Source organism: Giraffa tippelskirchi, chromosome 6 (genome assembly GCF_054371585.1).
Source record: "Giraffa tippelskirchi isolate mGirTip1 chromosome 6, T2T-mGirTip1v1.2.pri, whole genome shotgun sequence".
Classification (NCBI taxonomy): Eukaryota; Metazoa; Chordata; class Mammalia; order Artiodactyla; family Giraffidae; genus Giraffa; species Giraffa tippelskirchi.
The window spans coordinates 55,728,629-55,746,302 of record NC_137280.1 but is presented as its reverse complement, the minus strand read 5'-3'; the positions used below and the strand labels follow the sequence as shown (position 1 = coordinate 55,746,302).

Below are 17,674 nucleotides of genomic sequence, written 5' to 3'. Positions count from 1 at the left end.
GCGCTGACCCCAGGCCCGGCACCCACAGACCTGTCTTCAGAGCTTAGCTGCACCACGTCCTGCTCAGGGGCCTCCCAGGACCTGAGCTCACTGACCCGCAAGATGCGAACAAGAACCACCTTGTCTTTAAAAGCCTGGACTGAAGATGAAACAATTCACATGAGGTGGTCAGCACAGGCCTGGTCCCCCGAAACTTGATAAAATACCACCTCTGGGCACTAGCCAGGTCTCACCCTGTCCCCACCCAAGTCAACCTAACAGGTCAGCAGCTCTGGCCCCTTCTGTGACAGCCACCCTAGTCAGGCAGTCCTGACAATTCTTCCTCCTGACCTCACTCTGCTCCCCACTTCCCTGCCTCTTGGGCGGCTCAGTCCCATGGCCACAGCCCAACAGGCTTCTGGCTTCCAATCCCACCCTCCTCCATGCCCCTCGGGGTGGCTCAGCCTCATGGCCACAGCCCAATGGGCTTCCTGTTTCCAATTCCACCCTCCTCCATGCCCCTCTGACCCTGCAGTTCTGTCAAGCACACATCTGACTGCTTTACTCCTTTCAGCTGGTCATACTATGAATCTAAAAGGCAGTTCTACCTAGCACCTAGGCAAAGGCTTTCAACAAAAGTCCTTTTTAAGTCAGTTGACAAAATTAAAACCTTTATGAGGGGCTTCCCTGGTGATCCAGTGGTAAAGAATCCACCTGCCAATGTAGGGGACACCAGTTCGATCCCTGGTCCAGGAAGATCCCACATGACACAAGGCAGCTAAGTCTGTGCACCACAACTACTGAGCCCTCACACTCTGCAGCCCATGTTCCATAACAAGAGAAGCCATTGCAATGAGAAGGCCGTGCGCTGCAACCAGAGAGTAGCCCCTGCTGGACGCAACAGGAAAAAGCCCAAGCAAAGCGATAAAGACCAAGCACAGCCAAAAACAAATAAATATATTTTAAAAAATATTTTTTTTAAGCACTGTGAGCAGCACAGCCTGCCCACTGCAGCCCCAAGCTGTTTCCATCACACTAAGCTGGGTGACAGCTAACAGTTCTAAGGAGGAAGTGTTTTCTTCCATATTTGTTAGACTTTTTCCAGTGTTCCTCTCACAGAAGCATGACCATGAAGAAGGCCGAAGCACAGGCACATGACAGCCCTGATTCACAGCAAACCGGCACTTACTGCAGGTAGGACTGCCAGTTCACTTTGTTCGCACGGACTTCCGCAGCCTTGGCAGCAATGATGTTGGTGGGAACAGCAGCATCCACAGCGCCCCGGATATCCATCTTGGTCATCTAAACTTATGATCTTGAATGTTCTTCTACTGATCTTCAATTTGCATACAAGGCAAAACCAGAATACAAGGTGTGATTGTTTTTTAGCAACTGCTACTATTATCATCAATAGCATCATTATCACCATAATCCTAGGAGCATTCACCTCAAACATTAAAAAGCCTAAACATTAACATCATTATATTTCAAATCTTGTCCAGTTATGCACTACTCCATAAAAGTGTTCTCTATAGGTTTTCACTTTTCCAGGAAATGTTTTCCAATTGTTGGCACTAATATCTCAGTAAGATTTTAAAAGTACTCATAAGGTATTGGGCTTCCCTTGTGGCTCAGATGGTAAAGAATCCGCCTGCAATGCGCAAGACCTGGGTTTGATTCCTGGGTTGGGAAGATGCCCTGGAGAAGGGAAAGGCTACCCACTCCAGTATTCTGGCCTGGAGAATTCCATGGACTGTATAGTCCATGGGGTCACAAAGAGTCCAACAGGACTGAGTGACTTTCACTTTCATAAGATATTGAATTCAGAAATCAGACTTACTAGAATAGACATACAAGATAAGAAAGTATTTTAAATATATACAGTTGAGATCAACTTAAAAATAAGAACTTGAATAATACAGATAGAACCAACTATCTTCTTTCCATTTACTAAGCACCATTTTAAAGTGACACATGAAAAACCTACATGTCTTTTACAACATTATTCAAATTAAAACATTCAAAATGGGAATGTAAGATCTTAGAAGGCAGAGCTTTCTTTTTTCAATCAAAATTAATAGCAGTTTCAAAATCAATACTGAGAGAATTTTTTGAAACAGAGATTACATTTTAGGCTCAGTCGACAATGGTAGACTGATCTGATGATATGAATGCACAATAATAAGCTTTTAAGTAATTCTCACTCCTAAACTTAAAGATAAAAGCTTAAGCCTGATTGTATCACGACACAAAATATAAGATCCAGTTTACAAAATAAAAGCTCACAGTTAGTTATGACCAGAAACAAGCTAAAACCACACCCCAAATTCTTCTCCAGGGTCCCAATGACCTTAAGTCAGTCTGGAAGGAATCTCTACATCTGAGGATTTGCTGTCTAAACAAGCAGGTACTGCGGACAGGCCGGGCCCAAGTACAAACAGGCTCCGCCCGGGCCAAGCTGGGACCGCGGAATCGAGCGGGCCCAGCCTCGGCGGGCGACGGTGCCTGCGGGCGGGCGGTCACGTAAGCCCTGGACAACCCGAACCCCGCGCCGGCCACGGCCACGGCCGCGGCCCCGATCCTGGGAAAGCACCTCTCGCCCGTCCACGCTCTCCCCTGCCCTTCCCTGCGGGGGAGGCTCTGCGGTTCCGCAAACGCCGCTGAGGCCAGGAAGGAAAGACACCTGGGAACCTGGGGCCGGAGAAGGGCCGGGGGCGCCCGGGCGAAGGAGGGAGCCAGCGAGCGACAGGGACGTGGGGAAACAGCAGGCTCGCCGGGCCGGGGCCGCAGCCGGAACGACCCGAGAGCAGCCTCACCCCATGAACCGCGGGACCCCCCGACGCACCCAAAGGAGGCGGGAGGACGCGGCGGTCTGGGCGCCGAGTCACAGCCAAGTCGGGGGTCCTCCTGGTCCGGAGGCCTGGGCGGTGGCGGCGGCGGGGGCGATCAGGCCCGGAGGAGACGTTGAGGGCGGCACAGGCTGGAGGAAGCCGGAGCGGCCGCGGCGGAATGACAGGAGCGCCAGTCACGTGAGTTGGGGCACGTGACCTCCCGGAAGGCGGAAGCCGGGAGGGCCCAAAACAGCTCGCGGAGCGCCCTTCGCCTGTGAGGGTTTCTCCGGGGATCGGGCACGCGGGGACTCTCCCCACCCCGACACCCGGCGCTCCCCGGGACAGGGCGGCAGGTGGGGGGCGGGCAGAGGCGGAGAACGGGGCCAAAGCTCATTGATCATTTATCGTAACCGTCACTCCGAAAAGGTTAATTTAGAGCTTCAAAGTCGGTTAACTTTCACTTGGATCTGACAAGTCAGTGAAGCAGACGTTCTTAAAACGAATCTCGGTTATGAAGCTGATGCGGAGACATAGATCACAAAAGTCAGATTTTCACTGTATTCTCACAGTAGTCAGTGTTGTAACATTCTCATCGCCCCAAAGAGAAACCTCTTACTCTTTAGCCATCATTCTCCATCTCTCCCCAAAACCTGTTGCCCTAGGCAGCCGCTCCTCTACTTAATGTCTCTAAGGAGTGGCCGATTCTGGACATCTTAGGAGTGATCTTTTGTGACTGGCCTCTCTCACTTCATATAATGTTCAAGGCTCATTCGTGTGTCAATACATATCAGTACTTCATTCCTTTTTACAGCTGAATAATATTCCATTGTGCGGGTATACCTTTGTCTATCTTTCACTAGTTGATAGGCAGGTAGGTTGATTTACAGTACTGGACACTTGTATGCAAGTGTTTGGTAAACATGTTTCACTTCTCTGGCTTCAGTGGATATCTACAAGGGAACGGCTACATTGAATGGTCCCCTGTTTTCGAAAGTGATGGTATCACTTTACATTCCCCCCAGCAGTGTATGAGGGTGCCAGTGCTTGACATCCTCACTAAAGCTTGTCATTGTCTGTCTTTTTGATTAAAGCCTACCTACTGGTATTTCCTTAGTGATTTTGACTTGCATGTCCCCAGTGGCTAAAGATGTTGAGCATCTTTTCATATGCTTTTTGGCTATTTGCATGTCTTCTTTTGAGAAACATCTATTTACACAACTCACCCATTTCTGGTTGTTTAAGAGCTCTTTATATATTCTGGATATAAGTCCTTTATTATGTATGTATGATTTGCCATATTTTACCCTATTTTGTGGGTGTCTTTTCACTCTTTTGATAATGTCCTTTGAAAAACAAAAGGTTTTCATTTTGATGAAATCCAGTTTGCCTGTTTTTTCTTTCGTCACTTGCACTTTTGGTATCGTATCTAAGAAGGCTTTGCCTAATCTGAGATCACAAATATTTTCTCCTAAGTTTTCTTTTAAAAGTTTAATAGTCTTAACTCTTAAATTTGGGTCTATGATTCATTTCAAGTTAATGTTTTAACATGATGTGAGGTCCAACTTATGTTAGTTTTATATATCCATTTTGGGGGCCTGGGACTATGTTATGAAAGGAAGCTTCTTCAGTTCATAGTCCCCAGCAATGCATACCTGGGGTCCTTACCTCTGTGCTCTTCCAGATCCAGCAGAAGCTACCTGGGCCTTAGATACCTTTGACCGAGGATCAAATCCAGGCCCCCTGCAGTGGAAGCACAGAGACTTAATCACTGGACCACCAGGAAAGTCCAATAATCTGATATTTATAAAGCACTTTACAAAAAGGAAGTATGATGTAGAAGCCAAGTTTTGACTTCTTGGTTAGATGACTATTGCATGAGGAAATGACTTCAATTAATTCTGTGCTGTGCTGTGCTTAGTCACTCAGTCGTGTCCAACTCTTTGTGACCCCATGGACAGTAGCCCACTAGGTTCCTCTGTCCATGGGGATTCTCCAGAAAGAACACTGGAGTGGTTTGCCATGACCTCATCCAGGGGATCTTCCCAACCTAGAGATCAAACCCAGGTCTCCCACACTGCAGGTGGATTCTTTACCATCTGAGCCACCAGGGAAGTCCTCAATTAATTCTACATGACACAAATAAAAAGTAATAATCCTTGGAGTGAAGTGTGGTTATGAGTTTAGCAAGCATTTCCAGCCACAAGCTGACTGCTACTAGAAGGACCTTTTAAGAGACCGAGATAGATAAAGTGGCTCCTCTGCCTCTCGAGGGTATGGTCCAAATTTTTCACATATCACACACTACAAACGCAGAATTTTACCACACGATCTATTTCCTTTATCACGATATACTAAGCAATATATCACTTGAATCATTTCTTTCAGTTTTGATTTAGCATTAAATTTGAATTAGGAGTACATTGATACCTGTAGAGCTGAGGAGCCTGGTAGGCTGCAGTCCATGGGGTCTCCAAGAGTCGGACACGACTGAGCAACTTCACTTTCACTTCACTTGCTACCTGTAGAGGGCAGTCAGAACATACCTAGACTCTCAAAATCAGAGGCTCATCCTGGAACACAGCCCACGGACTGTGGATAAACTGCTGACCCACAACACAGATAATCCTCTTGCTTTGACTGATGTGACTTTACAGGGAGGCCCCCGGCAGACTGAGCGATGGCCCAGCACCAGCCAAAGGAAGAGAAATAGAGTGGACCTTGGGCTGGTATTGTTAAAATCAAGCTACAGGACTCATTTGAGACTTTATTGTAAAAACATGCCCAGGCTTTCCCAAGACAACCAAAGGGACCACCAGAAACGTTTCTTCAGACCATCGAGGCGGATACGATTTCTGCCTCCGCTGAGGACTGAGGCATATAATGTGAACGTTCACCAAACCGTGGAAAATGAAGGATGTGCCACAGCCATACACAATGTCAAGGTAAGACTATCTCCCCAGTCCTTGACAATTCTTGGCAAGGAAAGGATTTATCCAGAAAGAATATAAAACCATAAGCAAGCTTTAGTGTCAGCACTCACTTTACCTTAATGATGATTTATCAAAAAGACTTCCAAACCAAACCCAAGAGAAAAACTAGAACTTTGATAACAACCTGATTCATCCAGTTTTCTCCAACCTAAACAGCTTCCCTTTACAACAGCAAATGACTACATTTTGTTTGTTCATTTCAGGAAGTAATGTCTTAAAAAGCAGAAAACCTAGACATAGATTTCTATGGCTGCTATCAATGCTTAGATATTCCGACATAAAAGTTATATCCCATATGGTAATGAAAAAAATATGGGCTTCCCTCGTGGCTCAGTCGGTAAAGAATCCACCTGCAATGCAGGAGATGTAAGATACCCAGGTTCAGTCCCTGGGTTGGGAAGATCCCCTGGAGAAAGAAACGGCAACCCACTCCAGTATTCTTGCCTGGAAAATCCCATCGACAGAGGAGCCTGGCAGGCTACAGTCCATGGGGTTGCAAGAGTCGGACACAAATGAGTGACTAAAACACCACCAATGAAAAAGGATAGATTGCTTTCCACCAAAATTGCTTGAGGGAAAAAAAATTGGTAAAACTAATACAGGCATGAAAGACCATTTAGGAACTAAGGGTGTTTTTCCTAAAGTCATAGTTTCCTAGCTGAATTTCTTAGGCATGAATTTCTACCACTAGACAACATGATTTCCCTCAAAGAGTAACCATTTTCCTACTCAGTGTTGTGTGTATCTTTGTAGAAAGTCAGTTTAAGTCTGTCAATCCTCTTAACTATTATTAGAAGCATCTCTTAAAAGGCTATTCGGTGTGAAGGGGGATGGACATGTGTCGATGCCTGTGACAAATAATGATCAGAGCTCAGAAGTAAATGCTGATAAATTCTACAACTGCAGACCTGTCCAGATTCTGCAGCATTAGAAACTTTGTGCCTGTGCCTTGGCTCATATCCTCATAATAATCATGTATTTGCAGATTCTAGTTATCTAGATCTGCCCTTTTCCCAAAGTTCTTTGTTTTATCTTTTGACTGCACCATACAGCATATGGGATCTAAGTTCCCATAGCAGAAATGGAACCCAGGCCCCCCACATTGGTAGCGCGGTGTCTTAACCATTGGACAACCAGGAAAGTCCCTCCCCAGTGTTATTTTAACCAATTGGCACAAGGAGAAGTTGTTTGTTTGTTTGTTTGTGAAGTCATTGGGAAGCTTTTTCAATAGGAAGGTACACTTGATTTCAGTGGTTACACAAACCTCCACATATGTTAAAATTGCATAGAACTACACTCACCTTTAGGGCTTCCCAGGTGACTCGGTGGTAAAGAATTCACCTGCCAATGTAGGAGATGCGGGCTCCATTCCTGGGTCAGGAAGATCCCCTGGAGAAGGAAATGGCGACCCCTCCCCCGCCACACACACAAACGAGTGCATGCAAACTTATGAAATCTTAGAATTATACCAATGTGTCTCCTGGCTTTGATGTTGTACAATTTATGACGTTTCCACTGGGTGGAACTGTGTGAAGAGGGTGTGGGACCACTGTGTGTACATTCTTTTGTGAAACTTCCGGTGAATCTATAATAATTTCAGAATTAAATGTGTAAAAAAAAAAAGCCTTCCAAAGGCTGGTTAGACTGAAAATAACAATTCATTTGTGTTGCATAAATGTGTTGTCTATATTTATTGTGGTTTTTCCTGTTGTTCTTTTTTATTTGAATTCTTAACTGATTTCAGTAGGTCAGAAGTACTGAGGTGGTCAAACCTATTTTAGAAATGAGAAAGCACGTTTGTAAAAACCACTGTTACATGTGTGCAGTCAGCCAAGTGGCGATTCGAACCCGGGTTTTTTCCGACACTGACTTCATTACTAATTCGGTAGATTGTGGCTGTGCTTTAGAAGCAGGCTATGATTTCCCAGGCTGGAAGCCAGCCTCCTTCGTAGTGATTTATCTGTGCATTCTGCCCAGAGAGCCCAACACAACTGCTAATTTACTACAAAATAAATCAACATCTCTCCACCTACACATGCATGCAGACACATGCCCTTATGAACTTGGCTTCATCAGGATTATTTTTTCTCCACCAGGATTTCTGCTTCCTTCCATTCAGAGCACAGAGACCAAGTGAGAGACGGGGTGCTCCCTGGACTGGTCGTTCTTTCTAGTGATAAAAGTGAGAGAGAGGAAACTTTACAGCCACGCTGGTGAGCAGTTATCTACCCATCCATCCGTCAATACAGATAGATGCATACACATGTGTGCATTCTTTCTTAGTAATAAAAATGATCAGAGCTTAGACCAGAAAGTTTTCTACATAAAATTATTTTTTGCGTCATTTCAATTGCTGTCCCTCTGAGAGTGCAGACTTTTAGGTGCTCTCCTGGTCCAGGTGTGTGACCACCCTGAGCAGCCCATCAAAGCCCTTGCTGTGAGACATTACACACTGAAAGGAGAGAGAAAAACTCCAAGGCTCTCAAAGGTACCTACCAAGACAATGGAGCTTTTTATGGCAAAAGCGGGGAGCAGAAAGAAGAAAGGAAAAATCTGTAAGAAAGGAATTACGCTTTCAATATCCAGCACTATATACATATACATCAGTGTATTCAGAAGACAAAGTTATCCTGTCCTGCCTTCGGTTGTGAAAGAGCCAGTTCCCCAAGGACGGAGTTGGTTCTTATCTTTGTGAAGGCCCTCTGAAAAGAATTCTGTAGTAATTAACACCTGAGAGGCTCACAAACTTGCCTAAGGAAAGGCTCATCTGGAAGTCTGGTTACATCCTCCATCCTTAACGAGCAATCCTCGGGTGTCCCCTGCAGGTGATTCCAGGTGAGCAGGGGGAGGAGAGTTCCCCAGGCTCCAGATCCGGGGACTCTGAGTTCTCAGTGACCATAGCTACATTGTCTTCCTTTGATGGGGACCATAACAAAGCCTGTGATGTCGTCCTTAGAAAGGTGTAAAGAGTTCTCCAATTGCTTGGTCTCTGGCTCACAGAAGCCAGGTCAGTGGTGTGGCATTATGAGCAAAACTATTGGGGATCTTCCCTGGTGGCTCAGTGGTAAAGAATCCCCCTGCAATTCAGGAGACGCAGGTTCAATCCCTGGGTTGGGAAGATCCCCAAGAAAAGGGAACGGCTACCCACTCCAGTATTCTTGTCTGGAGAATCCCATGGACAGAGGAGCCTGGAGGTCCTACAGTCCCTGGGGCCACAAAGAGCTGGACACAACTGAGGGAGTTTCACTTTCAAGAGCGAAACTGTTGGGGACTTCTCTGGTAGTCCAGTGGTTAATACTCCTCCCTCCCAAAGCTGGAGGCTCAGATTCGATTCCTGGTCAGGGAACTAAGATCCCACATGGTCCATAGTGCTGCCAAAAAAAAAAAAAAAGCAAAACTATTTTCAGCCTGTCAAAAAGAATAATGTTATCACCCTAGAGTTTTAGATACTTAATCCGGACTCTATCTTAACTTGATGAAGCGTCTAAGATACCAGCTAATGCCTTTCACCATAATCAATGAAATAGTGATCAATCTTCAATTTCAAAGTGAGTGGCTGGGAGAGGGGATAAATTAGGAGTCTGGGATTAACAGATACACACCTAGCACAGGGAACTCTACTCAATATCTTGTAATAACCTACAATGGAAAAGAATCTGAAAAAGAATATATATACATATATACAGAACTGAATCAATTTGCTATACACCTGAAACTAACACTATATTGTAAATCAACTGTATTTCAATTTTAAAAGAATGGATACCTTTAAATATATATATATATATAATACAGGCATAAAAGAATGTACAATTATAATCCGTGCTTTTCAATTGACCTGAAAAAGTCAGTCCTCTGAGGTTAAAGAGTTGGGTCATTAACTATTTTCCATTAATTATCATCAAGGAGGCTGCTGGGAAAATGCAATTCTCCCCTCCAGTGGGAATATCATGGAAAAGCCAACTGTTTGCTTCCTAAAACCCAGTGTCAGTTTCTCCATTCTCCACAGTGGAAGTAAAGATTTTCCTACTCTGAAAATAATAGTGTACAAAAAAGACCCACATCAGTCCTATTCTTCAACATTTTAGATAAAAACTTTTCAGTAAAGTTTTGGTCATGTTTACAATTTTTTTTTAACGCTTAACTAATTGTCTTTCAGAGTTTTACATTAAAGATTGGGTTTTCTTTGTTCTCCTCAAGGTTGAGAAGTATCAAAGAAAAGGGAGGAATTCTAACAAAGCAGGACACCCGCCCAACACACACACCGTGGGGCTTTGGGAAGCAGGGACAGGCCTTCCAGTCCTTCCCTCTGCTGTAGCTCCTCCCTGCAGATAGCACATTTCCTGAGTTGTTTTACAGATGTAAAAACCCTCCATCAAATGGAAGATGTTAACTACTTGAGGACCATGAGCACACAGCCCCAGGCCTCCTGGAGCCTAAGGACTGATCAAGTGAGCTGGTGACCCTGTGACACCTCCTGTGACCTTACATCAGCCAATCAGAGAATTGCACACCAGCTCACCACACAACCTGCCACCCAACACACGCCCCCTGCAACCTGGCTTTTAAAAATGCTTTGCTGAAACCCTCCTGGGAGCTCAGGTCATGAGCTTTTCAGGGAATGAGCAACCCATCTCTTTGCAGGACCCTGAATAAACCTTGCTCTGCTCCAAAAAAAAAATTAAAAATTGGGTTTTCCCACTGGGTTATATTTTTAGAGGCAAGTGTCTCCACCCGTGCCACCAAGTGGTTTGTTTTAACAAAGGTGGATAGCATTTTAACAGGTTTCTTTGCTCTTCTGAAGTTTTTTCTGAATGAGAATCAAGGATGTATATAGCATTATGTAGTTTTCTAACTTAGCCTGAGTTTGCTTTTGTTCTTGAGAATGTAAACCTAGAGTTTCTGAACACACGAACAAATGGCAGTGATTCTAAAATAGATGGCTTTGTAAGGCTTTCTGTCTGTTACCAGTCACACCAGACTCAGGGCACAAAGTAAGAAGCCTCTTATTCCTTGGTGTCTCAGGATTCTCGAATATGTCTTCACTTCCTGGGTACTATGATAGAAGCCACACAGGGCTTCTCTGCAGCCCAGGAGGCATCGTAGCCTGGAGTTAGAAACTTTACAGAATGGCTTTATAATTATTGCCTTTAAAATGACTGAAGAAAGTAATTTTAAAATGTAGCAACTCTTCTGAAAGATAATACTTTAAACCATACAGTGATGATTGGAATATATTCAGATATTCAAGAGTAAAACCCAAATTGCAGACTATGTAATTTAACTTGACATTAGTGATGTAACCAAATATGTTTTTCCAAAGAAATATATTTTGCTTATATGAGGCTGAATTCTCAACATTAAAAATCATCAGGATTTATTCTCAAGTAGGGCTTCTTAGTGGCTCAGCAGTAAAGAATCCATCTGCCAATGCAGGGATGCAGGTTCAATCCCTGAGTCGGGAAGGTACCCTGGAGAAGGAAATGGCAACCCACTCCAGTATTCTTGCCTGGAGAATCCCACAGACAGGCCACAGTCCATAGGATCGCAAAGAATCAGACATGACTGAGCATAGCAACACCGCAGTTCTCAAGTAAGAGACAGTTCCAAGAACTATTATTCAAAATCAGACTGAGGAATGATTTAAAAATCTTAAGTCTAGTCTCAACATTTGTTTGCAGTTGTCGGTTCAGATTGCAGCTGAATATTCTACCTGACTGGAGGATAAAAGGAAATGGCAGGAGCCTGGCAGCTCAGGAACCTGACCCCGGGGGACTATGGAAGAGTCTGCTGTCACTGCCTCTCCAAGTTCTCACTGCCAGTTCCCAGGAGAGTCCAGTCCAGAGGGTTTGGTACCTACCCCTGGGACAAGCCAGTCCTGGCAGTCCTGTTGGCTGTGAGACAACCTGAAACAGTTGTCCAGCACACATTTTGAGCAACTGAAACTTTGAACCAGTGTGTGGACCTCCCAGAACACCCAGGTACTCGAAGGAAATAGACTTGCTTTCAGTGTTTGAGTTCTAGCATCTTTATATCCATTGTGTGTGCTCAGTCGTGTCCTACTCTTTGTGACCCCGTGAACTGTCACCTGCCAGGCTCCTCTGCCCATGGAATATCCCAGGCAAGAGTACTGGAATGGATGGTGAAGGCTTCGTGTGACCCTCTCTGCTGTCTTAAGTCAGACTAGATGGATCCAGTGTGGGTCACCTAACCACCCAGATACACAGAGACATGCTTTTTTTCCCTCTAAGTTATCAGGAAAGGTTGCTGGAGGTTATGTGAAAAAAAAAAAAAATAGTTAAGCAAAATAGGACCACATGGAATGAATAAAACATTGCTAGAAAAAAATGATCCAAGCATCTGATATTAGCAATTTCATACCACTTTTCCCAATTCTGTAGTAAGTCTACTCTCTTTGCTTCTGCAAGCTGCATTTATTTAAGTCTTTTGTCTGTGACCATTTGCCTGGAAGGTCATGTGTTGTGAAGGAGATATTTTTTGAAGTTTTCAGTGGAAGGCTCAGAGCGTTGCCACCCGCACCATCGTAGGAGGATATGTACTTAATTACGTGGACACTTTCACTGCAGAACAAGTTTGCTGGATTGTAAGCATATTAATCAGGAACTAAGAGCCACATCCTACTACTGCCTTTTTTCTGTTCTTGTCGTTTCCTAACAATAGTTGCAAACTGTTTTTAACAACTCACTAGTGTCATCCCAAAGTTCCAGCCCCAGACCTGTCCACCATGTTTTGGCCCCTGGGGGAGCCCAGGCTTTGGGGGCCCTTCTTCACCACCCATGCATCCTGATAACACAGAGGGAGGCAGATGAGGAGGGAAGGACATGAGGGAAGGAAGCAAAGGTCTCCCAGGCACCACAGCCATTAGCCTGCGCCCACTCCTCCCCTCAAACCTTCCCCAACACCCCAGTGACACCTGGGGCACCTCATCCTCTTACTCTGGCCTGACTTCTCCTATTAGGAAGAAAATAAAGTTCAAGTTCATCTGGTGCTTAGATGTGTTGTTGTTCAGTTGCTAAGTCATGTCCAACTCTTTGCTACCCCATGGCCTGCAGCATGCCAGGCTCCCTGTCCTTCATCATCTCCTGGAGTTTGCTCATCTAAGTTTACTTAGATATAAATGAACTAATGTACTGTTCCCATCACAAAATGTGCACGGACTGCTAATATTAGGTCCACAAATGCGAAGTCCCAATAGCATAATCTGGGGCAAGTAAAACCTGAGCATGAGAGAGAGACCTGGTGTGTGCCGCTGTTTCTGGCCCCTCCCGAGAAGCTACGCTGCAGCCTGGTCCAGCCCCAAACGCATCAGGCACCAGATTCTACCTCTGGTTACAAAGAAGCCCAACTGCCCTGCATCACCCCTTCACTTCAGAACCTCCTGTGTTCTGCACAGTCTTGACCAAAGGCCAGGAGAACTCTGCTGGGCTCATCTATCAGAAACAGGCCCTCTTTTTCCATAAATGACATCAAAAGAGGGAAAAAATAGAGTGCCTTTGGATTGTAGGTAATCGTGGAAGCAGAAAGCTGACTGCATTTTCAAATGCCTTCTTGCTGAGTCAGGATTCAGCACTCAGCTGCTCTCTTGGCACTCAGCCCTCCATCGTGGGCACAGATGCAGTGACCACGCTGAGGATCCCAAGAGCAAGACGGCTCTGCTCTGTTTTGTAAAAGACTGAAGGGAGGGAGGAACGGTGAATGGCGGAAATTCAAGCGGTGCAGGATCTCAAACTAGTGAAACTGAGGCTCTGGTGTGTTTATAACTAATTGGAGTCTGATAAATTGAAGACCTCTTTATCCCAGCTGCAGGTGTTCTGTTCTGTGCATCCTGGCCAGGGCCAAGCTGCCACCAGCAGAGTGAGGACATAAAGCAATGTCTTTGGAACGGCAAGAATGGGGCTTGAATTCAGGTCCAAGTTAGCTTTAATTTTCTGAGTTTTACCATCTATAAAATCAAGACAGTAATACCCGCCAGGCAGAATTTCATTTGATTGGTTCTTTTTTTATTAGATACTTTGAATTTTAAAAAACAGCCTGTACCCAAGGATCCAAGTTTCCTATTAGCCCTGCCATCCTGGTAAACCCCCCAAACCCACGTGTTTGATTTGTAGCCCATTTGATGGACAGAGAAGCCTGGCAGACTGGTCTATGGGGTCAGAAAGAGTTGGACACAACTAAGCATGCAGGCACACAGTCTCCAATCACCGGTTGTTAACCTGGTTATCTCCCTCTACAAAATGGGCCTCCACCTGCTGGGCACATTGTAAGAGCCTAGTCAATACTGATTAGCTGATGGATTAGTAAATAGAATTGCATTATTGCCCTGCTTCCTGAGACCCTAATCAGATATGTTTTCTCTTGACCTCTTTAACCTGTTGTTGTTCAGCCTCTGTCAAGTCCGACTCTGTAACCCCATGGACTGCAGCACGCCAGACTTCCCTGTCCTTCACTGTCTCCTGGGGTTTGCTCAAACTCATGTCCTTTGATTCGGTGATGCCATCCAACCATCTCACCCTCTGTTGCCTCTTTCTCCTCTTGTCTTCAATCTTTCCCAGCATCCGAGTCTTTTCCAATAAATCGGCTCGTCACATCAGGGGAGGTCACTGTTAAAATCTTTCTTCAGCCAATGTCTCATGACCCGAGAGAAATTAATGATAATTAACAAATCCTGAATGGCCCCAAGATGTGTCATTTCAAGTAGGTGCCAACCTCCAGCTTCCTCAAGAAAAAACAATCTTTTTAAAATGCCGGGTAAAGCCATCCAGTGAGTCCAACTGAAAGAAATCAGGGCCAGCTGACAAGTTCTCAGGCAGCCGGGCAGCCAGGCGGAGAGGGAGGGAGCCCGTGCGGGCTGAGTGAGGTTCACACAAAACCCGGTTCACAAGGAACCAGTGGGGAAGCACAAGCCCAAGCAGTCTTCCCGGCCTCACAGACTGTCCACTTTGGACAGGACAATGGCTGCTCTTGTTCTTGCTGTCCTGTTTGTTGGCTTTTGTGTCCTCCGCTGTGACACTGGTGGATCTGGCCTGAGTGATGGGGACAAATGAAGTGCAGGCTCTGGCTCATGTTCCTTTCCGCATCAGGCCTCTCCAAACACTCATTTCATAAACTCATACCCTTGAGGTGTGTGCAGGGAATTGGGGATGCTTCTATACCACAGTTTTTTCTGGTCTTCTGCAGTTTAAGAAGACATGAGACACATCCAGATCTTTTTGTTACAGAAAATGTCAAATATATCTAAAAGCAGAGAAAAATAGCATGATAAAACCCTAAGTGTCCATTCCCCATGGGCTTCCCAGGTGGCTCAGTGGTATAGAATTTGCCGGCATTACAGGGGACATGGGTTAGTTTGATCCCTGGGTCGGGAAGATCCCCTGGAGGAGAAAATGGCAACCCACTCCAGTATACTTGCCAGGAGATTCCCATGGACAGAGAAGCCTGGTGGGCTACAGTCCCTAGGGTCACGAAGAGTCAGACACGACTATAGCAACTTAGGGACTAAACAGCAACCCATTACCCAGCCTCCACAATCATCAAACCCAGGTCATGTCATTCCCAAGTTCATTCATTTAGGAAAAAATGATTGGATACACATTCCATCCCAGAACAGCTTTAGGTTTTGGAGACACAGGTCTGAGTGAGGCACAGTCCTGACACACACTGGGTTTGGAGACTCAGGGGAAATGAACAGTCAGTGTTACAACACAGGACAGGAAGTGCTGTGGTCAGAGAAAGCAGACAGGCCGCTGACCCATCCTGGGCGATGTCCCAAGAAAATGGCATCTAAGGTGAATGGGAGACACCCCTTGGAGAGAAAAGGAGGCCTCTATGGGGAAAGGGGAGGGACTGCAGTAGAGGCGACAGTCTATACAAAGAGCAGGAATGTGAATGAACAAGGGGATTTTAGGAACTGAAGGAATCTTAAAATGATTGGAACTTCGAGTATAAAAGAACAGTGAGAAACTTGGGTGAGTCAGCAGAGTATCAACAAATCAGGAAAGGTCTTCTATGCCCCACTGGGTCCTGCAGAGACACGAGGAGCCACTGAATGGTTAGATGGAGAGAGTAACATGATCACATTTGCCAGCAGAGAGATCACCCCTCATGCAAGGTGGGAGCGGATTAGAAGCTCAGTGTACCCACCAAACACTACGAACAAAGCTAGTGGAGGTGATGGAATTCTAGTTGAGCTATTTCAAATCCTGAAAGATGATGCTGTGAAAGTGCTGCACTCAATATGTCAGCAAATCTGGAAAACTCAGCAGTGGCCACAGGACTGGAAAAGGTCAGTTTTCATTCCAATCCCAAAGAAAGGCAATGCCAAAGAATGCTCAAACTACCACACAATTGCACTCATCTCACACGCTAGTAAAGTAATGCTCAAAATTCTCCAAGCCAGGCTTCAGCAATATGTGAACCGTGAACTTCCAGATGTTCAAGCTGGTTTTAGAAAAGGCAGAGAAACCAGAGATCAAATTGCCAATATCCGCTGTATCATCGAAAAAGCAAGAGAGTTCCAGAAGAACATCTACTTCTGCTTTATTGACTATGCCAAAGCCTTTGACTGTGTGGATCACAATAAACTGTGGAAAATTCTGAAAGAGATGGGAATACCAGACCATCTGACCTGTCTCTTGAGAAACCTGTATGCAGGTCAGGAAGCAACAGTTAGAACTGGACATGGAACAACAGACTGGTTCCAAATAGGAAAAGGAGTACGCCAAGGCTGTATATTGTCACCCTGCTTATTTAACTTATATGCAGAGTACATCATGAGAAACGCTGGGCTGGAAGAAACACAAGCTGGAATCAAGATTGCCAGGAGAAATATCAATGACCTCAGATATGCAGATGACACCACCCTTATGGCAGAGAGTGAAGAAGAACTAAAGAGCCTCTTGATGAAGGTGAAAGAGGAGAGTGAAAAAGTTGGCTTAAAGCCCAACATTCAGAAAACTAAGATCATGGCATCTGGTCCCATCACTTCATGGGGAATAGATGGGGAAACGGTGGAAACAGTGTCAGACTTTATTTTTTGGGGCTCCAAAATCACTGCTGATGGTGATTGCAGCCATGAAATTAATAGACGCTTCCTCCTTGGAAGGAAGGTTATGACCAACCTAGATAGCATTTTTAAAAGCAGAGACATTACTTTGCCAACAAAAGTCCGTCTAGTCAAGGCTATGGTTTTTCCAGTGGTCATGTATGGATGTGAGAGTTGGACGGTGAAGAAAGGTGAGGGCCGAAGAATTGATGTTTTTGAACTGTGGTGTTGGAGAAGACTCTTGAGAGTCCCTTGGACTGCAAGGAGATCCAATCAATCCATCCTAAAGGAGATCAATCCTGGTTGTTCATTGGAAGGACTGATGGTGAAGCTGAAACTCCAATACTTTGGCCACCTCATGAGAAGAGTTGACTCATTGGAAAAGACCCTAATGCTGGGAAGGATTGGGGGCGGGAGGAGAAGGGGACGACAGAGGATGAGATGGTTGGATGGCATCACTGACTCGATGGACACGGGTTTGGGTAAACTCTGGGAGTTGGTGATGGACAGGGAGGCCTGGTGTGCTGCGATTCATGGGGTCGCAAAGAGTCAGACACGACTGAGCGACTGAACTGACTGAACTGAACTGAACTGTGGGCGCCAAGGCGGGACCTGTGAAGGAGGCAGCTGTGATTTAATTAACGAGCCGGGCAGTCCCGTGGGGAATGCTGAAGTGCACACTTGGGAGGCCCGCAGGCTCTAGAGCCTCCTCTGTGGATTCTGCTCTGCATTTCCACTTAAAAAAAAAATTGTTGTGCACCATTTTTAAAATCATAACTGAATTTGTTACAATATTTCTTCTGCTTTATGTT

At 45.3% G+C, this 17,674-nt stretch overlaps 2 protein-coding genes across 11 annotated transcripts in view; one reads left to right on the top strand and one right to left on the bottom strand.

Annotated features, from left to right (window-relative positions):
* Positions 1-2,982, bottom strand: part of ATP6V1H (ATPase H+ transporting V1 subunit H) — a 47,734-nt gene extending 44,752 nt beyond the window's left edge. For 3 of the 8 annotated variants that reach the window (XR_014056010.1, XM_081497924.1, XM_081497927.1), the window contains exons 1-2: positions 2,825-2,982; positions 1,169-1,315 (exon numbers count right to left, since the gene is read on the bottom strand). Coding sequence is in view for 6 of the 8 variants with exons in the window: in XM_081497924.1 (XP_081354050.1) it covers positions 1,169-1,281 (113 nt within the window). In the remaining 2 variants the exon portion in view is untranslated. Of the gene's footprint in view, positions 1-1,168; positions 1,316-2,795 lie in introns of all 8 variants that reach the window. The other 5 variants (XR_014056011.1, XM_081497925.1, XM_081497928.1 and 2 more) reach the window with 2 other exon arrangements.
* A 2,605-nt stretch (positions 2,983-5,587) lies between these two features.
* RGS20 (regulator of G protein signaling 20) overlaps positions 5,588-17,674 on the top strand; it is a 47,138-nt gene continuing 35,051 nt past the window's right edge. For 2 of the 3 annotated variants that reach the window (XM_081497932.1, XM_081497930.1), the window contains exon 1: positions 5,588-5,752. In XM_081497932.1, the coding sequence (XP_081354058.1) occupies positions 5,588-5,752 (165 nt within the window). Of the gene's footprint in view, positions 5,753-10,100; positions 10,109-17,674 lie in introns of all 3 variants that reach the window. The other variant, XM_081497931.1, reaches the window with a different exon arrangement.